General features: G+C 35.2%; 1 protein-coding gene across 1 annotated transcript; it reads right to left on the reverse strand.

Moving 5' to 3' along the window:
- On the reverse strand, positions 1-27,843 carry LOC150076407 (short-chain dehydrogenase/reductase family 9C member 7-like). Its single transcript, XM_090388017.1, has 5 exons — positions 27,554-27,843; positions 24,077-24,289; positions 17,079-17,261; positions 4,149-4,281; positions 1-1,059 (listed from the first exon to the last, which is right to left on the reverse strand). The coding sequence occupies exons 1-5, from the start codon at positions 27,753-27,755 to the stop codon at positions 720-722; spliced, it is 1,071 nt and encodes a 356-aa protein (XP_090244143.1). The 5' UTR covers positions 27,756-27,843; the 3' UTR covers positions 1-719.

A 27,843-nucleotide genomic window follows, 5' to 3' on the forward strand; every position in this document is an offset into this window, starting at 1 on the left:
TTTTGGCATAATTATACTATAGACAAGATAAATTTGTGACAGTGAATAAAGAAGCAACTTAATGAATTAATTTAACCAAACAAAACTTTCTATGTACATAAAAAAAATACAGACATCCAAGGTTCAATATTGCACAAAAGAAAAGATTAGGTTTCCCAATTCACAGTTGAAGGGTTAATATCAGGATTTTATACTTTTTGATATTTAAAGTCCATTTAATATGACTCAAATTTGTGAATTTCATTGAAAACTAAATTTTTTTGTTTCATTATATCTGTACAAATGTGTGTATTCATTATTGTGCAAGCTGAAATACCTAATAGCTCACAAGAAAATGCCCTACTCCTGGTTAAGTGCAGTCCCATCTAAAGAGACCTTAAAGAATTTTTCCGACGTACAACAGGATTTGATCGAAATCACTTCTCCAAATAAGAAATAAGTAGCAAAACCACTATACTGTCACAGAGGACAATTCAGTGCAGAGCCTTCATATATTAACCCTCCTCATGCAGTGAATTTGTTTTGCAATGTGAATTTCAGTAGTAGTAACTCTAAAATTGGAGTGATTATGAAACAATACACAGAGGATATCTGATTTACATTTTATATTTGTTATTAAGTTACAAACAATTAGTTTGGTGTTTTTATTTATTTCTTTTTATGTAATTTATATAATAAACCATTATATCCCTCAAGTTTGTTACTCTGGGTATTCATATTTATCTACTGCATAAAGCAGCAGGTTTTCCTCTAGGAGAGGACATACATATAAAATAATCTATAACAGTCTGTGGTAAAAACTGGCCAAGCCAAGCACGTATTTTAAATGTAATGTCAGATGGATTGTAATAAAGCAAAGGATCTTCTGCTGTTATGGCATCTTCAATAGAATTTATTACCTCATAGATGTTTGGGTTTGCAGATTTCATAAAGTTAAGGACTAAAGCTGTAAATTCTTCAAAATATTCAATTCCATATATTTCCTTTATATTCTGTGGGGTCTGCCTATACGTTCTAGCAATAGTAGTTCCAGTTGTGTCCAAGCTGGAGAAATCAGTTCTGAAACAAAACAGGGAAAAAAAAAATTATCTACTATTATTTTACATGTAGAACATTGCTTCATTCTGTAGCAGTGAGAAAACCAGGTTTTCTACTTAGTGCACATTGTGGGGACACTTCACTGTGAGTCATCTTTGCATCACTAAATAAAAAGCACTACCCATATCTATGTTTTTGTCCTTTTTAGGATCTTATCAGAGCAAAGGTAGGCACTGTGAAGACCTGTTCAGGTCTGGGTTATCACTGGGTTGAACAACACAGTGATAAGATAAACTCAAATAGATTTAAGGCAAAAGTCACATGCTTTGAGAGCTATAAAACATTATTATACATGAAGGGCATAGCCTCATTCTGTAAGTAGCAACTGCTGTTATTTAAAAACCTTTATCATCCAACAACAGAAAAACCTTGCCAAAATATGATGTAGAGTCTTATAATGCAAGGGCATTCCCCACAACATGCAATGACTAGTCACTATAAGAAATATACAAGGAATTCTCCACTAAATTGGATGGCTGAAGTCAAGAGCTTTCAGCCCATTCCTTCACATTTTAAAACTAATATTTTCCAAATTACAAATTAGTCTGACAAATTAGTTTGAAAATAAGGTAATATGCAATTTTTCCATAGTGCTTTCGTATGATGTTTTATATATCTTCCTCAGTACTTAACAACATTATTATAACCATATAATGTGAATGTTATTAGTATCATGTAATAATAGTTGGATTTTTATATATTTAATTATTAAATACAAAATTAAATTCTATTTTTAAAAATGCATAATTAGTGGCAAGGCATAAACTATGCACTCTTCTAGTGGTCTGTAACCACTAGCAGCAAGAATCTATGCAGCTTTGACTTTTGGCATGTTTTGGTCCCTAACCAAAAAAAAAAAAAAAAAAGGCAAAGGCTCAATTGTCCCTGGATTAGGTTAAAGAAGAAAACCCAGGACCTAAGAATGGCAACTTGAAAAGATGATTTCTTGACTGGAAGGAATATTAATATTGGCACCCCATTAAATAACAAAGCTGCTGGGAGAGAACTTGACATCTGTTAACTGATGTCCACATTAACTGTCAAACTTATCCATATATTCACAATCACCAGCTGATTGTACATATATTATACACTAATGAAAATGAAAGTATTCCGTCACAACAGCATTTAACCAAACTGAATGCTCTTGACTTCCTTTTTTTCTTATTATTATTTTTTTGATGTGAAAACATCTATGACAGCACTAGAGTAAAATCGATTGGTAACAAAATTTTCTTGTAACGGAAATGACGCAATTGATGTCACTTCCTATTAGGTGGCTGTTAGATTTTAAATGACATCACTTCCTAAATGGTGCTAATGATGCTAACTCAGTCACTGATTCGGTAGAGTAAGTAAATGATTCAGTAAAGTTCATACTAAGATATGGAAATGACGTCACTTCCTAAATGACACCAACTCAGTCACTAATGTTGATTCAGTAGAGTGAGCAGTGGGTAGTAATATTATGCAAGAATAAAATGCAGACTTGAATAAAATCTGCTTCTCAAGATTTTGATCAACATCTACCTTCCAAGTAGCATAAGTAAGTAAGTTTTGATCAAACCATTCAAAAATTTAAACAGTTTTACTCTAGTGCTGCCATAGTTGTTTTCACATAAAATAAAACATCTTTCATACATACAGTGTACACACAGCTATGCAATTTTTTTGTATGTGGCTCAACTAACAGTGATATTCTGAAAGTGTTTAATTTCCACACTCCAGGCATCGTATTCTTATTGGGCATACATTAAAATACACGTACATAATCTAGCGGAAAATGAAGAAGAGTTGAAAAACACAACAGAAGTAATGAAAAGTTTTCTTAGAATACAGGTTCAAAATTAACACAAAAAAGACAAAAATAATAGTTTCCGGAAAAGAAAGTCAAAGAAAAACAGACAAGATAGAAATAGATAAAAATAGATAAGGAAATTGAACAAGTTCATTTGTACATCTTGGAAGCAACGTACAAGAGGATGGCAAAAGCCATTTAGAAATAAAAAGGAGAATTGCTATAGCAAAAAGAAATCATTTATTGCAAGCAAAGAAAAGAGGAAGAGATTCATGAAAAACCTCTATGAGGAGTATACTGCTGTATGGATGTGAAATCAATAACAGCAACAGACTGGAGGAGAATTGAAGCATTTGAGATGTTTTGCTGGAGAACGTTGATGAAAATCAACTGGAGAGACAAAAAAAAAACGAATGAAGTCCTCAGAGTAGCTGAGGAACAAAGAATAATCAAGAAAATCATAATAAAGAGGAAGATGCAGTTCCTAGTACATCTCTGGAGACAATGATTGGATAGTATACATACTAGAAGGACAGCTTGAAGGGAAAAAAAGCAGAGGACAACCAAGAATCACACCACTTGATGACGTGCTCTGACTCTTAAGAATGAACTACAGGGAAGCAAAACAAAAAGCCCAAATTCAGGTTGAGTGGAGAAAAAAGATCTCTATGGCGACAGGGCTTGGCCCGATGATAATGACATAATTCTAATAGATATTTGAATTTAAAGGTGTGGTTGAGAATGTACAACACCACACATGCCTGTAAGGCTAATATAATGCAGTTAAACATATTTTTTCTGTTCTTGTTCTCTCTCTCTCTCTCTCTCTCTCTCTCTCACACACACACACACACACACACACACACACACACACACACACACACACACACACACACACACACACACACACACACACCAGAGAGAAAACAGTGTAATTCACCAGCAATAATAAACTGGCTTTAGTACATAGATAGAAATGCTGTTTATCATCCTTCAAATGGTTTCCCTACATGCCTTTTAAGACACAGTACAAAATGAAATAAAGTCTCCATTAAAATTCAGCAATTAGCTAGAAGGAATATATACAGATCATTTTGTAGGGTCATTCTGGTAATTAAAATAATTAAAATTACAGTTATCAAATTGTGAAACTATCAGATTGGAGAGAAAGCATACACATTTTGATTTCTGCTTGTTAACATAAAAAAGAAGTTTGCTAATTAAAATAAATTTTGTTGTAATAGACATATACCTGTATAACCAAGGCTCAATGCTGATGACTCTGACACCCCACTTTTTCATCTCCATGCGAAGACCTTCACAAAAGGATAGCGCAGCATACTTGCTCATACAATAAGGAACGGTACCAGCTATTGTAAATCGTCCTAGGAAAGAAGTTTATAAAATATCTTAATATGAATTGCTGAATTAAACATAATATATTCATACTAAAGTTTAGAATTAACCACAATATATATCAAATTTTATCCTCTTTTGCCTGTATTAGAAGATCATATTTGGCCTAATAGGAACAGTAAAAATGAAAGAATAACACGTAAAGTTAGGTAGAGAAACTAAATACTATTGTTACCTATATACTATTTTATATAATTTAAGTGTAAAACAAAGTCTACTTCTGCAAATGCTATTGCTGTGATAAGTTAGATACAAATGATATCTAACCTATCTAACTTTATGAGATAAAACAACCACAGGCTCAGCCTTACAGTTTACAGGACCCAAGCCAGCATACTGACAGCCCTCCCCTCCCTCTGATCTTGTCAGAGGGAGGGGAGGGCTGTCAGTGGGTACAACAGTTTGTCAAATACAGTTTACTTTGCTCCCTTCCATTAATTATTACTCGCAATGGAGCCCTATTTTGTTTACATTTTCTTTATTTATTTTTTTTGCTAAAAATTTGGTTTAAAACGAGCAAAAATGCAGAATTTTTAGGAGATGCCAAGGACCATGGCAGAATAATGAATTACTGATTCCAAGAAAAATTAAATATTTGCATAATAATGTGATGCATATGTTTTTCAGGCCTCCAACTGAAAATTCACTAATAAATACTGGCAGTGCCAGAAGGCATTGTTTTAATGTGCAGTAAACTCAGGAAGAGAGCAAATGAGACATGCAGTACAGCATTATTGCTGTAACATCTCATATTGTGAAATCCTTCATGAGTTGCTTAGCCCTGCACTTTCAAATAAGTAATGCTTTTCCAATAGAGAAGACTATTGTTACTTATTCTCAGTTTAGTGCCACAACCTAGTCAGCAGTTTTGGGAATATTTTTTCCTCTTTAGTGGATGGGTAGGCACTGTGAGTGTATGGGTAAGCAACCTAGAAGTAAAATATTTTCACTTCTAGATTGTCTAGAATATTTAAATATTTTCAACTTAATATTTTAGTAAAATATTAAGGTGATTATTAATTAAAATTTAATATTAGTAAACTATTTTGACCTTATACAAGGTGATTGTCCCCTTGTCAATGGTCAGGCCACACCTTGAGTATTCATACAGGTCTGGAGGCCTCATTTTAGGAAGGATGTAGAGCTGCTGGAACGAGTACAGAGAAGGGCAACGAGACTGGCGAATGGAACAAAGGGTTGCTGTTACCAAGAAAGGCTTAAGTTCTGCAAATTGCAGCGTCTGGAGACTACACACCTGCAAAGTGATCTAATTGAGGTGTATAAGGCCTTGAATGGTTTGAGCAAGCTCAATGCTGATGAGATTCTTCCTCTTACTCAGATTACGCACTTGAGGGGACAAATTCAAACTGAGGAAAGGCAATTGTAGAATAGATGTGCGGAAATTTGCTTGTAGCCATCGGGTGGTCGATAGTTGGAACAAACTTCTATCTGTTGTGTGGAGGTCGACAACTTAAATAAGTTCAAGGCAGAACTGGACAAGCATGTGGAGTGAATGGATGGGTGAAATGGGATGGGTGGGTTTTTTTTTTTTTTTTTTGGATGATGCTATATAAGCTTGCTTTGTTGCATCACATGCCTCTACTAATGCTAATGTCTGCCAGCGGCTACAGCTGATGAGATGTAGAGCAGCTGGCCACATTTAAGATCACAATAGGTGATACTGTTGAATGTGGTGGTAATAATGTTAAGAGTTCTGAGTACAAGATCTAAGGTACAGGGCAATGTCGAAAAAAAGTTGTGAGTTAGAGATAAATTTGAAAGTGTCTACAATTCTGCCTAGATGGAGTACGTGGTGAGAGCCTTATCAATCAATTCGGCACTAGAGAGACTGAGGCTCATGGAGTAGAATTTTTTGCAGCATGGTCTGTGCTTGTTAACTGGAGAGACTGTTTTTACAGGGATGGGATATACTTAAATAGAAAAGGTGCAAGAGTATTTGTTAATGCTATTGAGTCAGTGTTAGGCGGGTCAGAAAACTGATAGCTTGAGAGGATACACAGATGTAGATTAACCATAGGCATAGGTGAAAGTGATTATTGTACTGCTCCTCTTGAGACACACAGCGGCCCGAAAAGTGAGATGTCGGAGATTATAAGGCCTGATGGTATCTTTGAGGAACAAGCAAATATATGGGTTGTGTTAGGGTTGCTAAAGGCAAAAACAAGTGCCATGTATATTTGCTTGTACACTAATGGTAGGAGTATAGTAAACAAATTTGATATATTTGAAGTACTGGTTAAGCCATCAAATGCACACATGGAAGGGCTATTGGAAACACAGTGCCACCCGGAGATAAATGATGGGGAATTTCAATACATTGAGCATGCTGTGTACAGGAAAGACAAAGGGGGGGGGGTAATGTTAAGAAGCACTGAAATCTAAAGCAGTGCACCCAGATGATGGAGCCGATGCAGTGTTGAATTAGTTTGGTGTGACATAAGCAATGGAAAATCTACAATGAGAGTAGCAGTGTGCTTAAGGCCTAAAGACTGATGATCATAACAAACTAGCCAACTATTTGTCTTTACAGACAAATAGTGGACAAGTAAATCATATTGTCTTATAATAGGGTACCTTAAGTTTCAGATATTAACTGGAACTTGTGGGTTGCTCACTCACACAGCAGCAGAAATTTTCGGGATTTAATGAATGACTGTTTTCTACAGCAGCATGTTAGAAAGGTAATAAAAGAAAGTTTTACTCATGATCTGATTATTAATAGTGACTCCCCATACATTAAGATTATCCAGATAAAGGAACCAATAGGTGGCAGTGATCATAAAATATTGATGTGGGATATACTTAAAGATATAACTACTATCAAGCTGAAAGGATTTTGCTTTTGTAAGGGCAACTACAGAGGTCTTAAACAGTTCTTAAATTCCTTTCAGTGGACCAACTTCAAATTCTAAATGGGAGGCACACAGGAAGCTACTAAGCTCTTTATACCAACTAAGAGATAGAGTTCAACATTTAGACCTAAATGGAAGTCAGATGAACTGATGAGATTAGTGGATAAGAAGAAAAATGTGTGGGATGATTTTAAATTAACAGACGTGGAATTCTATAGCAAGTACAAACTAGTCTGCAATCAAGTCACTAATGGAGGTCAGGTTATTGTTATTATTTGGTTTTTAGGAGCACTAGCAACTAAGGCCATATTGCTCCGGGGATATGCGGTGGTCATTCCCTGACCTTTCCGCATTCTCCGTATTTGGTGGTGACGGGCTCAAACCCCGGTCTGATCAAGAAGCGTGTGTTACACACTGCTGCTCCTTCCCACCTGGCTACGGAGGCACCTATACCAAGTCATAAATGGAAGCTAAATGATTTTGTTATATAAGAGAAGAAAGTAAAAGAGAAATTTGTGAGGCTAAAAGTAAATAAAGGGTTTATGGGATCTATCCAGTTATATTAAAAGAAGCAGCAAAAGAGGTAAGCCATAATTACCCTTGGCCATAATTAATAGATTCTCCTTTGATTCAGGAGAGGTTTCTATAGATTGGAAGTTAACTATATAATATCGGTGTAAATACACCATAGTTAACCCATATATTTGAGCTACGATTGTAGCGTAGAAGGCATCGTTTTAAATGTATCTCATAATGTGGTTGCCTTCACAACAAGATAGCTACTATTGAATTACTTCAAATAAATAACGCTTCTCTAGTAGAGAAGGCTACTGTTATTTATTTTCAGCGGTACCACCACCCAGACGATCGTTTCGAAGCTTTTTGGCTTCGTCATCAGTGGGCGGGTAGGTACCCAGGTAATACAACAAGCCATCTCAGTTGCGAAGTTATATCCACATTATGAGAGATGCCAGAAGGGTGTGGTGGTAATGTATTTGGAAAATTAAATGCACTAGGCATAATCCTTATGGGTTTTGATAATTAACTATATAATATCGGTGTAAATACACCATAGTTAACCCATATATTTGAGCTACGATTGTAGCGTAGAAGGCATCGTTTTAAATGTATCTCATAATGTGGTTGCCTTCACAACAAGATAGCTACTATTGAATTACTTCAAATAAATAATGCTTCTCTAGTAGAGAAGGCTACTGTTATTTATTTTCAGTGGTACCACCACCAGACGATCATTTTGAAGCTTTTTGGCTTCGTCATCAGTGGGCGGGTAGGTACCCAGGTAATACAACAAGCCATCTCAGTTGCGAAGTTATATCCACATTATGAGAGATGCCAGAAGGGTGTGGTGGTAATGTATTTGGAAAATTAAATGCACTAGGCATAATCCTTATGGGTTTTGATAATTAACTATATAATATCGGTGTAAATACACCATAGTTAACCCATATATTTGAGCTACGATTGTAGCGTAGAAGGCATCGTTTTAAATGTATCTCATAATGTGGTTGCCTTCACAACAAGATAGCTACTATTGAATTACTTCAAATAAATAATGCTTCTCTAGTAGAGAAGGCTACTGTTATTTATTTTCAGTGGTACCACCACCACCCAGACGATCATTTCGAAGCTTTTTGGCTTCGTCATCAGTGGGCGGGTAGGTACCCAGGTAATACAACAAGCCATCTCAGTTGCGAAGTTATATCCACATTATGAGAGATGCAGAAGGGTGTGGTGGTAATGTATTTGGAAAATTAAATGCACTAGGCATAATCCTTATGGGTTTTGATAATTAACTATATAATATCGGTGTAAATACACCATAGTTAACCCATATATTTGAGCTACGATTGTAGCGTAGAAGGCATCGTTTTAAATGTATCTCATAATGTGGTTGCCTTCACAACAAGATAGCTACTATTGAATTACTTCAAATAAATAATGCTTCTCTAGTAGAGAAGGCTACTGTTATTTATTTTCAGTGGTACCACCACCCAGACGATCATTTCGAAGCTTTTTGGCTTCGTCATCAGTGGGCGGGTAGGTACCCAGGTAATACAACAAGCCATCTCAGTTGCGAAGTTATATCCACATTATGAGAGATGCCAGAAGGGTGTGGTGGTAATGTATTTGGAAAATTAATGTATATGGGTTAACTATGGTGTATTTACACCGATATTATATAGTTAATTATCAAAACCCATAAGGATTATGCCTAGTGCATTTAATTTTCCAAATACATTACCACCACACCCTTCTGGCATCTCTCATAATGTGGATATAACTTCGCAACTGAGATGGCTTGTTGTATTACCTGGGTACCTACCCGCCCACTGATGACGAAGCCAAAAAGCTTCGAAACGATCGTCTGGGTGGTGGTACCGCTGAAAATAAATAACAGTAGCCTTCTCTACTAGAGAAGCGTTATTTATTTGAAGTAATTCAATAGTAGCTATCTTGTTGTGAAGGCAACCACATTATGAGATACATTTAAAACGATGCCTTCTACGCTACAATCGTAGCTCAAATATATGGGTTAACTATGGTGTATTTACACCGATATTATATAGTTAATTATCAAAACCCATAAGGATTATGCCTAGTGCATTTAATTTTCCAAATAGATTGGAAGTGTACAAATGTATCGCCTATTCATAAAGGGAGATCAAAGAGCAATGTGGGTAATTACAGATGCATAAGCTTGACTTCTGTTCCAGGGAAAATAATGGAGTCAGTCGTTAAAGTATTGAATGGCCGTCTTAACAGGAATGGAATTATACAGAACAACATGGGTTTGTTAAAGAGAGATCTTGTGTGAACAATCTGATTAGTACTATGATGCAATAACAGAGGAACTGGGTGCAAATAATAATTTTAACATGATATATTTAAGATTTCAGCAAAGCTTTTGACATTGTTCCACACAAAAGGCTGCTGTACAAATTGGAGCAATGTGGCATTAAGGGCAAGTTGCTGCTATGGATAAAGGGACAGTTGAATGGCAGAAGACAAACAGTATTTATAAATGAACACCACTCTTCTTAGACTAATGTTATTAGGGGAGTCTTTCTGTGCTAGGCTCCTTACTGTTTACAGTATTTATTAACAATATTGATGAAGACATATCAAACTTACTATCTAAGTTTGCAGGTGATATGATGGTTAATGACAGGAATCTAGGCAGACTACTGCAACAAGACCTAGATAAATTAGGCTGAAGGGCTGAAAAATGGTAACTGAAGTTTCACATTGGTAAATGCAAGGTACTGCATACAGTCAGCAGTACTCCCAGAATAACATACCAATCAGGTAGTACCACAGTGGAGAACGAAAGAGACCTAGGGTTAACTGTTCAGGCCGACATGAAGTTCTCTGAGCAATGCAGGCAGCCTGCCTACCGGCATTGAATCCTAATCATTGCATTTAATTGTTTCATGGTAAATAGTGGTTTTTTTTTTATTTAAATTAGCCTGCAAGGGAAAAAAGCCATATTAAAGTTGTGCTGAGTCCCAAGGACCCTAAACATTAGCTTCCTGATATTGCAAACACAAAAGATCAACCATGAACTTGCATGAAAGTAGTTCTCATACTAAATTGGATTTAAATGGTAACTCATGCAAACAACTGCATAAATTTACAAAGTTGCACAGCAGTAAAATTTATGCATGGTCCTCAGGACACTGATGCACCAATTCAAGGTTAACTGACCCATGAGTAAGGGACATTTAAATAATAATTAAACTTTTAATTTATAAACTAGCCTCATATTAAATTTCAAAAATTCAAACCTTGTCTCTCATTCTTTACCTACTATCACTCTTTACCTGGTCTTGAAAAGAATTTTCCAAGATGAGCCAGCCCAGCCCCAAGGATGTGGAGCAGTATCCTAGTGGTTTTAATACATTTAGCTAAATGAATCTTAAAATTTTAAGCCAAGATATTAACATCAACCAAAATAATAAATTTTTTGAGTGTCACTCTATATAATTTAATTTAGAGGCACTGGGTTGCTATGCTGACAGGTTCATCTGACCATCATAGCAACTACAATGTCTCTACAATGCTTGTAGGCTTGGGCCACTTTGAAACATTCTTGATCTCTACAAGCCTCCAGTGAGTATAAGCCAATTCACAAATCTGTGATGAGAGATCTCTATCTCAGTTTTCATCAGGGCCAACTTTTCCTTGATTATCTATTGAGAAATAGATCCTGTCAGCGTTCAGACTGCACACATCTCATCTGAATGGGGCCCCACATAGAGAGTAAGTTGCCCTGCATTGGTTCTATGGCTATGCCTAGAGTTTCAATCAGATATTGTCTGCATAAAGTCAAGTCTAGTGGAAACGTTTGGAGGTATTCCCAGTAACTATGAACATTTCGTGAACAACTCACTTCCAGTGTATTCAGATTGAGTACGATTGTATAGGTTGATATACTACTGGCATTCATTACTGAGATACTTGCTTAAAAGAGTTTTTGCATTTTAAGGCCTGAGAGAGAGAGAATTACATAGCTATCCCTACAGTTATGCAGGATAGGTATATGGTGCTGTGTTCAATGAAACTGGTGAGTGTTACAGCCATTGATTCATGAAACAACATACCAAGCTGACACACTTTAGCCAAAAGGCATAACATTTTGGCTACTGCACCTCATATAACTGCTGTGATATGGTGCAGAGCTTTGAAATATTAGAACCTATGAAATTTTAGAACTCTGCCAGCTGTCTGAAACATTTTGCCTATAAATATCCAGTGTCCTCTCATTCCCTTTAAAGTTATACCAAGTAGTTAGAATAACCCCTATATTCAATTTAGGATATGCTATATGTCAGGGGTGGCTATATGTCAGGGGCCAACAAGTCGATCGCAGCTTTAATTTAGGTTGATCACGACTAATTTTAAATATACAGTCATCCCTCGATTTGCACGGTCAGGTATACTACCAAAATTTTATATTGCGCAGCGGATTTCGGTACCTGCGCGTTTTTTCGTTTTTTTTTTAACAAAGCTACAAAAATAGGAATGAAAATCAGATTTTGAAAATTTATTTTTGTTTTTTTTGCATGATTGAAGATTTCATTGAAGGAGAAACACATTTCACCATAATAAAGTAAAATTCCACAGAATTCCAGCTGTCGGTATTATTTCAAATGCAATAAGGTTGAGTTTACTACCCATTTATAATTAGATTGCACTAACAGAAAAGCCCAATAAACTGAAAAGCGCAAATTGTTTTTACTGTTTTATGGTCGTGACCTCCAGAAATAGCTTTAGAAAAATATCACAAAGGCATTCAAAACTATTCTTACCAAACAGCAATAAATGGTGGTGTGTTTGTCCGATTATTTTGAAAACAACTTCCTCATTCGGGAATCCTCTTCATCAATTATCCTACATTAGCTGTTCAGACAGAATATTTTTCCAGTTCGCGCAACTTAAATTGTTTTAATCGGTAAACATTGCTTTCGCTGATTTAATAACTGGACAGTACTTAAATGTTAATTTAATACCTTTTGATTTAAAATGAATACTACGAAAAAGAGTAAAACGTATCATTTTCATCAAGAGTGGGAACTAGAATACTTTTTTGTAATGGTGAAAGAAAAATGTTGCTGTTTGATTTGAAATGCTTCCGTGGCTATACCCAAAAAAGGAAATTTAGAAAGGCACTTCAACGCACTCCATAGCAAATACCAATTGGATTTTCCACCTAATAGTGAAAAAATAAATTATAAGAACTTAAATCCAGATTATTCGCGCAACAAAATTTCTTCATGATACCTAATTTACAATCTAAACCAGTAACTATAGCTTCATTTAAAGTGAGTCATCTTTTCTTGCAAAAGCAAACCATTTTCTGATGGTCAATTCATCAAAGATGCATTTTTAGAAATAACAGATTCTCTTTTTGAAAATTTTAAGAACATAAATGAAATTAAAAGTGCCCTTCAAGATCTGCAATTATCTCGAAATAATGTGATGCAACGCATTGAAAAAATGAGTAAAAATATGAGCAAATAATTCCGTGCTCATATTGCTAGTAGTGTGTTCTTTTCTTTACAACTGGACGAATCTACAGACGTCAGTGATACGGCTCAATTGCTTGTTTTTGTTCGTATGGTTTTCTATGATTCTGCCAATAGAGAAGAACTGCTGAGTAAGGTTTCATTGAAAGAATGAACTTGATATATTTAATGCATTCAAAGATTTTATTGAAAAAATTAAATTACCGCTATTTAAGCTCGTATCAATAACAGCAGACGGGGGCTAAAGCAATGACGGGGCATCTTAACGATTCATCATTAAGACGTTATGATATTCATCATAACGACGGATTCATCGCATCATGCCAAAAGGATGATGAATTCCCAGATTTTCTGAGTTACCACTGTATCATCCACCAACAAGTGTTAGCCAGCAGAAGGTTAAATACTAAAAGTGTTATGGACATCGCTTTCAAAATCATGAATTCCATCAGAGCACAATCCCTTCAAAGGAGACTTTTCAAAATGCAACTCGATGAAAATGAACCAGATCTGATATTACACACAGATGTGAGACGGCTGAGTTGGAGTAAGTGTCTACAGAGATTTCAAAATTTGTTGATCAAAGGGGAGATGATTATCAGCAGCTACAAGATACTGAGTGATTGTGTGATCTGGCTTTTTCGGCAGATTTTATCAGTAAATTAAGTGATCTGAATTTGGAATTACAAGGAAATAATAAAAATGTGGGTGACATGATTCGCAGTATTTCTGCATATAAATATTAATTTTTAGCAATGGTTAAGGATCTCAAAGAAAAAAAATTCGAAAATTTCGCAAATATGCAAGATCATTTGCAAAAATATCCTGTTTTTGAATTTAATAGTGAGAAATATGTTTCTGAAATTAAGAAAGTTCTAGATGATTTTGAAACAATTGAAGACATTGTTCAATATATTTCTTATCCATTTAATGTCGACTTAGATATGAAAAAAATTGCAGAAAGAAAAAAAAAAAAAAAAAAAAAAAAAAAATCGCTGAGATTTTTCACATGGAGAAAATATTACTTGAAAATGAAATTATTACTTTGTGAAACGATATCTTCCTAAAAGCCAGATCATCAGAAAAAGACTTATGGAAATATGTTTGCCTGAAAGAGTACTCAAGTGTAAAAAAAAATGTAGTGAATTTTTAAATTCCTGTTTTGGTTCCACATACTACGTGAATTGGCCTTTTCGTATTTAAAACATACAAAGAATCGTTCTACTCTTACAGACTTACAAACAGAAGATTCTTTATGGTTGGCCTTATCACAGTACATCTCCCGATTTTGAAAGCTTGGCAGATGATATGAAGACAAAAACTTTGCATAACGTATAAGAATTCTAAATTGTATTGAATTTTAAAATTTATAAACAACATTTTTCAATATGTGTTGATTAACTTTTTTAACTTGTGCAATGAAATTTTTGAGATGGTAGATCGTGGCACATTTTGAAGAAAAAAAGTAGATCGCATCACAAATTAAGTTGGCCACCTCTGCTATATGTGTTCAAATAAAAATAATTTAGAAATTCAGATTTTATGTGCAATTTTGTATTTAAAAAAATTTTATATCAATAAATTTATAACAAATCTCACATTCCTCTTATTTTCCAACAGAAAAAAATTCTATAATATTCTGTTATGTTATAACAATGTAAAACCCCCTTCACCCAGCATGCTCCTGTTCCAGCCTGCAACTTTTCCCTTAACATCTGGGGGGGGGAGACAACACCACCATCTGTCTACTCCACCTGCAAACTCTATTTAGCACACTGAGCTGAACATTCTGACTTCTTTCCAGTCTACAGTGGTGGTTCGGTCTATGAGATCTGTTGCTGCCGTTGTCCTTCCAGACACTGATATTTGAGATTTCCCCTGAATGCTGCAAATACACTACAGAATTGCATTCTATAGCTAGCCTCAGATCAGATACAAACCTACTGCATCCAAAAATATATTATACAGGGTGTTTCAAAAGTGATGGTCAATAATTTAAAGATGAACTGTACAGACTACAATATGCAAAAAAAGCCTAGTAAACATGGGTCCTTAAATGAATCGTTTTCAAGATATTGCACATTTCTAGTTGGGATCCACCACTGACAAGGTGAACTGTACAGAGTTGGGATCCACCACTGACTTATTTGTCTAGGTTAGATTATGCTCATTCTCTCCCTTTCCCCTTTCTCAATGCTCTGAGACGTAGCAGGCATACTAGTATTTGTCAAAGGATAGTCAACATGGAAAGAGGTTACAGCAACAAAGAGTATGGAGACATGCACTTCACGTATGGTAAAGCCAACGGCAGTGTATTCAAGGTTTGTTTTTTTTTTTTTTTAGGAGCATTAGCAACTAAAGCCTAATTGCTCAGAGGATATGCGGTGGTCATTCCCTGACCTTTCCGCATCCTCCGTATCTGGTAGATCACGGGCTCGAACCCCGGTCTAATCAAGAAGAGTGTGCTACGCACTGCTGCTCCTGCCCACCTGGCTATGGAGGCGCCAGTGCATTTAAGGCTGCACATTTGTACCAAGAAGCATTTCCCCACCAAAGGCAGCCCAACAGGCGCACGTTCATCAAGGTACATCAATGCCTTAGAGAACATGGGCGCTTTGCACATGGAGTACGAGCAGGTAGGTCCAGAAGCATAACACCTGATGTTGAGGAAAGGGCGTTAGAAAGAATAGAACAAAATCCAGGAATTTCAACAAGGAGGGCTGCTCTGCAAGAGCATGTACTGAGTCATAGTAGTGTGTGGTGAATTTTACATCGCCAATTACTGTACCCCTACCATATCCAGCATGTACAAGGTCTCAACAATACAGACTACCCTCCCAGAGTGCTCCCATAGTCGGTGGTGGATCTTAATAGAAAATGTGCATTATCTTGAAAACCGTTCATTTGCGGCCCGATGTTCACTGGGACTTTTTTGCTTATTTTAGTTTGTACTTTTCACCTTTAAATTATTGACCATCATTTTTGAAACACCCTGTATATATACCAATTCTACCAGTTCATTGCAGACATTATCAGTGATGAGGTATAATCCACATCCAGTCCTGGGAACAGCAGAAGCTATGTCAACTTTTGCAATCAGATTTCTATATTCACTTCTGCTAGCACCCCAGCCATGCTGGGATCACGGAAATGATCCGATTGATTACATCTAAATCTGAAATGACCTTGAATAACACTTGCCTGCTATTCTCCAAGACCTACTACCAGCAAGCAATATGAAAGAATTTGTTTTCCCAACACTTACAGCATGGACAAGTTTAAAGCAAATTATACAAGATTAAGCCAATAATCCAACTATGGCAGTCTAGTTCACATGGAAATCATAAAGAGGAAGCTGTTCTAGCTTTATACTGTATAGGACACAGTCATCCACATTCTTTTCTTCTGAAGGCTGATGACAATCCCCCCCCTTTGTGCAAGCACAGTGACACAATTTTAACTATCAAACACATTTTGATTGAATGTCTGAAATTTATCAATGAACCCCATCTGTGTTTTAGTGCTTTTGACCATCTTACATCTGTATATACTCAGAATACCTCTGAGACATTATCTCCATTGCTTAACAGTAACAGAGATAATGACTCAGATTTTTCAATTTTCACACCTATATCTATAAATAAGTTTTATTGGTTATTGTATTTACCTGTTCTTATTGAGTTTTACTACTTTTGTTGATTTACTTGTTAATTTGCATGGTAAATTTGCAAGTTACAAATGTGTCATAAAAATAAAATCAGACCAGCTCAGGGCAAAATCTTTTGCCAATGACATAGAAAAAAATTTTTTTCATGAGAAGGGCTGAGTGGTTATAATGACACTTACCTACACTACTTGAAACAATTACTACTCGTCCTCGGGACTGCTGAAGGAGAGGTAAAAAGACCTGTGTAATCCTGACCACTCCAAAAGTGTTCACATCAAAAACTTTCTTTATGTCATCTAGAGAAGACCATTCTAATTCTCCATAAAAGGGCACTCCTGCATTGTTAACTAATGCCCAAAGGTCTGCAAAAAATAATAATAAATATAAAATGTTTCAAATTTTAATACAGTAAGTGTCGGTTATAGTGATCACTGGTTATTAGAATCAGAGAATCAAATTTCAAAGAACCGATTCAAATCAATAAAATGCACTACACTTTCATTGTTTATTAAAATCACATCTTTGGTTATAAGAATCAATTTTGAATGCCTCTGTGATATTTTTCTAAAGCATACTTCTGGAGAACACAACCATAAATCATTAAACCAATTCGTAATTTTTGGTTTATTGGGCCTTTCTGTTTGTACAATCTGTTATAAACAGGTAGTTACTACAGGTTTAGCAGAAGAAGAAACTGCCCAGTTACTGATAATTTTGCCAAGGAGGAGGAAAATGAAGATGAACCCAAACGAATTCCAGTTACGAAACAGCAAACTCGTGAAGCTATAACCATCCTGAGGAGTGTTGGAAGAAACTAGTGCAAGTGATCGTGAATATAGACTGTTATTACAATATTGAAAAATCTATAAATAGACTTTTTAGTAATAATTTAAAGCAATCTAAAAGGAAATAAGTGACTATTTAAATTTATAATCATATTACAAAGTCAAAGTATTATGTTTAATTAATATGTATATTAATTAAGCTATGTATGTTGTTAGTATAAATTTATTTTTATTTTGCTAACCTGTGGATAATATTCCTTGCTAGCTTCTGATGTATTATCCCGGTGACCAACTTGACTGGTCATATCTATAAGTGTACTCCACCTGGGTGATCATCCTGCAGTAATGTATTGGATCGTTTCTGAGGCCAGGTAGCATAGCACCATTAACATCTGTCACTCCAGGTTCTTGGCAATGTATTTTTTATAATTCCTGTTGTTGATTGTCTGGTCTTGGATGGCGAACATGAATCCTTCGGTCCAGGAGAAGGCTCCAGCTTGTGAGATATGCATTGGAAGCCGTTTTATCTATATGATCTTGATGGAGGTCACTGTAGGTGTCTTCCGTGGAGTGTCTTCTTTGCCTGTCTTTATATCTATAGGCAGAAGGGGTTTCATTGCTTAGGTTGAGTTCAATATGCTACTTGTACTGTCTTCATTATGGCCTGGTAGAGTGACAATGCGTTTTTCTGTAAGTAATTCTTCAAGCTCTGAATCACTTACTTCTGTTGCTGGAAGAGGTCTGTCAAGACCCTTCCTCCTACTTTCCAAGCTATGGTCAGTCTCTCCATGGACAACTTCAGGTAGTCAGGGCCGCTGTGACCCTATGTGCCGCCAGTAAGCAAAATCCAATTTGCTGCCTCAAAATATTTCGATTAAAAAATAAAATAAGATGTAAATAATTATTATTAATTTATTGAAAAGAAAAGAATTACAACATATCTCACATATAATATAATGAAACAAGAAACAAAAATAACAAAATCATTTTGAAACTTTAAATTCTAAATCACAGTAATCGTACTCTATCACAATAATAAAATAAAAGGAAAATTATAATGTTAAAAAAAAAATTTTACAAATCTACGTTTCCTTGCTTTAAGAGATGTGAATTTATTAATTATTTCATTTATGTTTCTTTGTTCCAAATGATCATTTTCCATTGAAATTATTGCCAAATTAGAGATTCGCTGTTGTCACATTGAAGATCGTAAATAATTTTTCATTAATTTTAATTTTGAAAAACTCCGTTCACCTGAGCCAATTGAAACTGGAAAAATTGCCATTAGCATTAGTAGTGGCACATGATGCAAGAAAGTAAGCTTATATAGAATCAACCAAAAAAAAAAAAAAAAAAAGGGAAAAAACCCATTTCCCGTTTATCTCCGCATCAACTCCAAAAGTTTGTCCAGTTCTTGCTTGAATTTATTTAAGCTATCAACTTCCACAACAACAGATGGAAGTTTGTTCAACATTCAACCACTCGCTGGCTAAATGCAAATTTCCAAACAACAAGTTCTACAACTGTCTTTCCTCAATTTGAATTTATGCTCTCACAAGTGCATAATCTGAGCAAGAGGAAGAATCCCATCAACATTGAGCCTGCTCAACCCATTCAAGGCTTTGTACACCTCAATCAGATCACCTCACAGGAGCCTAGTCTCCAGAAGCTGCAATTTGCAGAACTTAAGCTCGTTCTTTGTAAGAGCAGCTTTGTTCCCCTTATTTGCATAAATTTTTAATGCAACTGCTACACTTGAAAAAGTATCTGTAAAACTGTTTTTAAAAATATATTGTAACACTTCAAATGGAGTAACGTTGTCTTTAATATAAATTTGAAGTACTCTTAAGTTCTTCAAATAATGCTAAACCATCAATATCAAACTCGTTATGATCAATGTCACTTAATTTATTACGTAAATCTTTGCAAAGATTTATGTAATTTATTACGTAAATCTTTGCAAAGATTTAAGAAATCGTTATATTACCATTTTTTTTAATTCAGAAATATTATAAAATATTTTAAATATTTCTACGTGTTCTTTCATATTTCTAAACCTTCCAGTTAATGAGAAAATTGTTGTGTCCATAATTTGAAAGAAAAAATTAATTTTGAAATTTTGTTGCGGATCCTGAATAGTTTCCTCTCTACACTCATAATCGAAATGAGATCTTTTCAATCTTTTTCTCATAGTGCTTACTTGTGGAAACAAAGCGGCAAAGACAGTGATAGTGGCCATATTATTAATTTTTTCAAATGCTTCCTCTGTTCTATTTACTTGAAAATATTCCGTGATTTCCCATTGGTAGGGGTGTAAGGCAAGGATGTTCCATGTCCCCCGTACTACTTGATTTATACGCAGAAGCACTGATGAAAGAGTTCAAAGAAGAGCAGAAAAGAGGTGTAAAAGCAGGAAGGGGAAGATAAAGACAATAAGATTTGCAGATGGCTAGATAGATTGCTAATAATGAAGAATTAGACCTCCTTGGACAGCTTGAACAGCACAATAAAGGAGTAAAATATGAAGATTAACAGCAATAAAACCAAGCTAATGTTAATTTCAAAGTGGCCAGGAAGAAGAATCAATACAACATTAGATGGAATAATATTGGAACAGGTCGACAGATATAGATACTTGGTAAGCATAATGACAGAAATTGGGAAAAGCCTGGAAGAAAAAAACAAGAATTACAATGGGAAAGAAGCATTTAGTAATAGAAAAGAACTATTGAAAAGAAATATCAAGGAGGAATTAAGAAAGCAAATGATGAAAAAATTAATATGGACTGTTGTACTATATGGCTCCGAGACATGGACGCTGGGAAAAAGGAGATTAGACACCTAGAAGCTTTCGAAATGTGTGTGGAAGAGATTGAAAAGGGTGAAATGGGTGGACAGAGTGAGAAAGAGATTTTGCGTAAAGTAGAAGAGAGAACGTTTGTAAAGAATTAAGAAGGAGACAAAATAACTTTATTGGACAAGTATTGAGAAGAGAAAGCACGCTGAAGAAAGGGATTGAGGGGTAGATTGAAGAGAACCATTGGGAGAAGGAGAATTGGAATGATGAATTGGACGATAAGAGGAAATTATGCAGGAATTAAAAGTATAGCACAAGATAGAGAAGCATGCTTGAATGAAGTCCTGAACCTGCCTGAGGGCAGAGAACTTGACGAAAAAGATTTTATAACTGCAAAATTAGATAGTATGAATCAGAGCTGTAATACTCAATACGTTCTATGTTGATATTAATATTTGTAAAATAATAAGAGGAGTTTACCTCAGTATTGTACGTAGAACACTTCCGTATGATACTCTCCAGAAATTAAAATGAAACAATTAAAAAACTTACATTAGAGTAAAAAATAAATTTATTTTTTACACTAATGTAAGTTTTTTAATGCAAGTTTTTTGTAATCCGTCCATTATATGGAAATTTTCTTCGTTCTACTGAAAGTATTATAAATGTGTAACTACTACTAATTACCCATGGGAATTTTAAAAAATAAATTTCTTTTTTACACTAATGTAAGTTTTTTAATTTTTTCGTTTCAATTTCTAGAGAGTATCATACAGAAGTGTTCTACATACTATATTGAGGTGAACTCCTCTTATTATTTTACCAATAACTGCAAAATATAAATACAAAACACAGATCCAGATAAGCAAATTAATGTGCCTGCAATTTCATGTAGTGTACTTATTTCAAATGATCGTATAAAATAAATCAGATGACCGTGCGACTTCTGGATATGTGGGACAAGTGGTTGAATAGGTTTTAAGAGTAAAAACTAAGTTGCAGAATGGTAATCCCGTTAGCTCTTAATTCATGCTTAGCAGCAGCACTAACTGACTAAATAGCCTCAATTAACTCAATAGGTGCAAATAATGCATCCCAGGTAAAGTCTCCCGTAATCCGTCCATTATATGGAAATTTTCTTCGTTCTACTGAAAGTATTATAAATGTGTAACTACTACTAATTACCCATGGGAATTTTAAAAAATCACAAATACCAAATTTTTCTATAAAGAAGTTCATTAAACAGAGGTCCGACTTGTATGTGTCAAATTTTTTTGCCGCCCTCCTGAACTGCAGCCCATAAGCAACGCTTACCTCGCCTACCTACTTGTGTCAGCCCTGCAGGCAGTGTTAGCAACTCTTGGTCATCACTGTCCAGCTCAGTGTTAGTCCAATTCCAAAGGAGTATGATAGCACTGGGAATGCATATATGTTTATGGCTTTAACTGTGTTCCCTACGTTCAGCTTTGCTTTGAGCAGGTTTCTGATTCTCTGATGTTATTTTTCAGTCTGGCAGGGCTTGATTTCCTTATGCTCTAACTGCTGAGCCTGTATCTGGCTGTAGCCCCCCCCCCATCATGGCTCCAATCTCTTTACCAATCTGTAGCTGGTAGTTTCAGCAGACTGATTTCCCCTTATTATTAATAGTAGTAGTAGTAGTCTCATATGCAAGGAAGCAAACTTATAAAGCATTAGCCAAAAAAAAAAAAAAAAAAACTCTTCCCACACCACCTGTTCATCTCCTCCAAGAATCTGTCTAGTTCTTCCTCAAATTTAGTCAAACTACCCACTCCTACAACAAGAGATGGAGGTTTGTTCCAACGATCGACCATCTACTAGCCAAAGGCAAACCTCTGCAACCATCCTTCCTCAATATAAGTTTATGCCCCCTCACGTGCATGTAGTCTGAGCAAGAAGAATGCCATTGGCAATGAGCTTGCTCAAGTCAGGCCTTGAATGGGTTGAGCAAACTGAATTCTGATGGGATCCTTCCACTTGTTCAGATTACGAACCTAAGGGGGCATAAATTCAAATTAAAAAAAGACAGATGTAAAATAGATGTGCGGAAATTTGCCTTTAGCCAGTGGGCAGTTAATTGCTGGAACAAACTTCCATCTGTCATTGTGGAAATAGGTTAAATAAATTTAAGGAGGAACTGGACAGGCATTTGGAAGGAATGGTGTGATTTTTTTTTTTTTTTTTGGCTGATGCTGCATAAGCTCATACACTTGCTTTCTTGCATCACATGCCACTATTACTACTACTACTTCAGTCAGATCACCCTCACAGGTGCCTAGTCTCCAGATGTTGCGATTTTCAGAACTGAAGCCTTTCTTGCTAAGACCACCCTTTCTGTTTTTTCAACATTTTCTGTTGTAGTTATTAGATCTTCCATGTCTAAGGGCTTCAATTCATTTTGAACATTTTTAATCTAGGCTGCATGTGTGTTGTGTTTGTTTGGATTATCCCATAAATCTTGCCAAAATGTATTGGTTTTTAATTTATATGGAAGCATATAAAAATTTTGTAGAACTGTTATCAATTACTTTGTGGGTGTTTTACCTGAACCGGTTTATATGTGAATTGTATATTGATACCTGTTTTGCATCTGCTGTTATTATTTCATCAGCAGTTATTTCAGTTAACAATTTAAACACTGTTGGCAAGCAAGTAGTTGGTCAATAATTGCTTGGAACTGTCCTTTTTTTTTTTTTATCTTTCATGATTAGCATTATTATTATTAGTAGTAGTAGTAGTGGCATATGATGCAAGAAAGCAAGCTTATAAAGCATCAGCCACTGCTTCAATATTTCTAATGATTCTGAGATTGTTATCTTCAGCTGGTATGTTTGTTGCAAAGTTTTCTTGGTCTTTTCATTTATTAATTTTCTGCCTTTCATCCTTTTTAAGCAACTTGCATCATTCCAAACCTTGCTAAGTTTCAGTTAAAGGTTGGAGCTTCTATTTTGTTTTTTTTTATTCATTGTTTTCTTTAGTTTGTCAATGTCATATCCAAGTTCTCTTGTAATAACTGCAGCTGTGCTGTATAATATGTGGTTTATTTGTTGAACAACAGCTGTTGATAATACTAAAATAGTAGAATATATGTCCTTTATGATTTCCTTTAATTTAATTTTGGGGCAAGCTTCAAGTTTGGTAGTTGTTTTCAACCATATTACCCACTATTTCAAATATTTTGGTTTCAAATTTTGTTTCAAAGATTTTTCCTTAGTGGTTTTATAAACTGGAAAATGCACTAATACTTCTGTAGTCTATATTTTATGTTTATAACATGTTTTTGACTTAGAATTAATAAGAGTAAAATTCTTTGTAGAAAACACAATTTTTTAAATTTATTTTTAAAAACTTAAAATATAATAAACTTTTTTAATAATTACTGAAAGGTTAAACACTGATATACTTAAAACTTTTTTTTCAAAATAAAAAAAAGAAACTTAGGTGCCTGTCAAGTATAATGCATCCGTCTCTGTTACAAACTGCAGCTTGACCACTGCCAGGTTAAGGATTGTCCCTTAGTAATGCAAGTACATTAAAACTTTTTACAGCACTGAATAATGATATATTTTATAGTTACCTTTTCCATGAAGTTCAACTTTAACAGTTTTCACTGCAATTTGTATACTCTCCTCACTAGTAACATCTAAGGGTACAACACAAAGTTTATTGGAACAGTTAGCAATAAGCAGTTTTGCTCCATTTTCATCAGGCTTTAGGCACCCAGCATACACATAAAATCCGAGTGCATCCAGTCGCTTTGCGAGAAAATGGCCAAATCCAGTGTCACATCCTAAATGAAGGGGTAAAAAATTATATAAATATATTTTTGAAATTTGGTTGATGGTATCTACTTTCCAATATGCAAGATTCAACATATCCAGTGTCTTAACATACATTTATTTGTTTACTAGTTTAAAAAAATATATACATAATAGATCAGCTCTAATACTTCTTAATCTGTGGGATCAGTGCCGAAATTAGTCCAGAACTGCACCAAAACACCATGCTGACTAGCAAATTTACTTTTATTAAAATTAAGTTCAAAAAATATTCCATGTCGAGATAGTTACTGCTAATTAATTATAATCGATTAATCAACCACATTCAGAACAAATGAAAACCAGCATAAGTTTATGTATCTAGGATAAACATTTAATTAAATATATTTTTTCATCTTATTTTCATTGTGACCAGCTGTAAGTGATTTATTTGTGAACACTTTGCATGTGTAAAATGCTTTATAACTTTGTGTGTAGATATAAAAGGTGGCTGAACCAGGGGTTCTGCATTACAAGCATAGAGACCTCCTTAACTTTGAATGTTTGTTTTGTTTTTGTCTGTTTGTTTGTTTCAGGATTTATTGGGCGCATCGGCAACTATGACCATAGTGCACCAACCTTTGAATGTATAATTCTTGTTGCCCAAGTGGCAGGGGCAAGATGCCAGAACTCTTCACTGCCACATCATGAGGAACTGCCTTAAATGTGACGTCAGCATGGATGAAAGACATCATATCAGTGGGTAACTGGAAAAACTTTATGGTGATGTGATTCACAATATGAGTTCAATGCAAATTGACACAACTATATGCACAAATAAGGATTTGCCAACAGTAATGTTGGTAAAGTAATGTGGTAACAGTAATGTTTGTGCATTAGCATTGGTGCATTACTGCACCTTTCAGGAATATGAAAGCTACAGTACAGTGATATGCGGTAGCATTCAAATTACTGAAACATTAGAATTTGCTTTAAATTTACTGATTAACTAGTATATAAACCCATCATAAAATGATGAGGAAAATTATTGTATAACTCCAATAAATAAAGGCGCCTCAGTAGCCAGGTGGGAAGGAGCAGCAGTGCATAGCACACACTTCTTGATTAGACCGGGGTTCGAGCCCGTCACCACCAAATACGGAGGATGCGGAAAGGTCAAGGGAATGACCACCGCATATTCACGGAGCAATATGGCCTTAGTTGCTAATGCTCCTCAAAAACCAAAACAACAACAACCAATAAATACATATAATTCTACTTTTTTTTTTTGCCTTGTCTTATGGTGGAAAATTTTTTTTTTTTCGAAATCAGAGGACATTAACATGTTACGTACATGAATTTTTAACTTTCTGAACACTTCTGCCTCCACCCACTAAAAATTTAATAAGAATAACTTTAACAGCTCCTCACTGTTATGTAATATTTTTTGTAGAACAGTACCTACATCACATTTTATGTCTTCTCCCCCTCCTTATTCTGAATTGTACAATACCAAGGCAACTCATTGTAAAAGCATCTACTTGCATTATGTTACTAGTTTATACCCATATAAAATGACATGTTCAGGCATTATAGAAGATAATAAAGATTATCATCATCATTAGCCATATGGTGCAAGGAAGATACTTTGACATCCTACATCATCAACCAAAGTGACTATTTATTTTTCAGACTTACAATGCACGGCATGACATATTACATTTCATGAATAAAAGTTTCTTTAGTACCGCATTATCAGTGCCTTTCTTCAATTTAAAATATTTGTGGCATTACTGCCCTTGCCAGTGAGACAGCAGTAGGCTGACTGAATCTACCACCCAACCATGATGCACCCATTATATGTAAAAATATAGAGAACTATTCTGTGTGTAACAGACACACACCAAACAGCTGAAGTAACCTGTTAGTGGGAACCAGATAATGAGCATGGCAGTAATTATTAGTAGTGGCAATCACCTGGCCTTGAATGGGTTGAGCACGCTGAATTCTGATGGGATCCTTCCACTTGTTCAGATTATGAACCTAAGGGGGCATAAATTCAAATTAAGAAAAGACAGATGTAGATTAGATGTGCGGAAATTTGCCTTTAGCCAGCGAGTGGTTAATTGCTGGAACAAACTTCCATCTGTCATTGTGGAAGTTGATAGGTTGAATAAATTTAAGGAGGAACTGGACAGGCATTTGGAGGGAATGGTGCGATTTTTTTTTTTTTTTTGGCTGATGCTGCATAAGCTCATACACTTGCTTTCTTGCATCAAATGCCCCTGCTACTACTACTAAAACATGATTTGTATCTTTACCTCCACTAAATATATCAATGTTGGCAATTTTTATGTGTATATTTCAAAAATAATTCTTACCATTTCACATCACAATTTCTACATATACAGGTTTTGTGATCTCTTGTGTTACCTGCAAAAAATAATGTCTGCACGTGTCCATAGATGGCAGTGATGCTGAGGAGGCTTAACATGTTGAACCTTGTCTGTCTGCCACTCTCTCTTTTAATAATGCAAACACAGTAGTAACGCGAGTAAACGTACAGTGTACCTGTTCGTTTCTTCTGTCTTTTGCTTAGCATTGTACTAAGGGGAACCATACTACTTCCGCTGAGATCAAATAACCGCAGCCTCGATTGAAGAAGGGGCATAGCGATATGGTATAAGTGACTGCAATTGGACGTCGATGCACGGTGTGCCGTGAGGGCGCCAGGTCGCACTATTTACTCATTTCGGAACGCAAATACAGTATATTGCATTAAGGGATTCGAACCGTACCACTCCGAATGATTGAACGTGACGAAACCATTATATGTCACGGATGACTTCTAAGGTACATATTATGATTCAGTCTATTTCTTTCATTTTGTCACACATTCTAGAGCAAATTAAATATTCGATCGGTCATGGCATTAGGATGTGGAACTAACAGAATGAATGTTTTAATCCTATACGATAACGGTGCAATTATACACACTCTAGCGCACCAGTTAGAAAATGTATAAGTTTTGTCCTATCCACAGTTGAACAAAGAATATTTATCATTAAGCCAAACCAATAAATCGTTGTAGAGCCTGTTATGGAAAACCCCTAAATGTGAATAACTGATTTCGATAATGAAATACGTGAAATCAAAAATTAAATCCACAATAAACTAAATTATAAAGCCAAGTTCCGCGTGAATTGTTTTAAAAATTAAAAATCCAATTAACTACTTCCCGAATGTGATTTTATATTCAACTCGAAAAAGCAATGCCCTAAAATACTTCTACTTACCAGTTATAAAAACAGCTTTATTTTTAGTCACGATTTTTTTTCGTGGCCACCAGTTGCGTAAAATCGCTGCTATAATTTTAGTAATGTGCAATGTTGTGATTGCAACAGCAATAAAAATTATTCCTTCCGTTAAATATGGTATAACTTTACCACTGATCAAAAGAATAATTAGAGCTACACCGTGCCGAAGTGCTGAATCCATTTATAAGAGTCACAATACGAATACTTATAGCTGCGTTTCTTTGAAAAGATTATGTGCCTTTAGATAGTTTTCATTATTACCCCATATG

The sequence above is a fragment of the Mastigoproctus giganteus genome, chromosome 13 (assembly GCF_048544385.1).
Source record: "Mastigoproctus giganteus isolate SK-2022 chromosome 13, ASM4854438v1, whole genome shotgun sequence".
Taxonomy (NCBI): Eukaryota; Metazoa; Arthropoda; class Arachnida; order Uropygi; family Thelyphonidae; genus Mastigoproctus; species Mastigoproctus giganteus.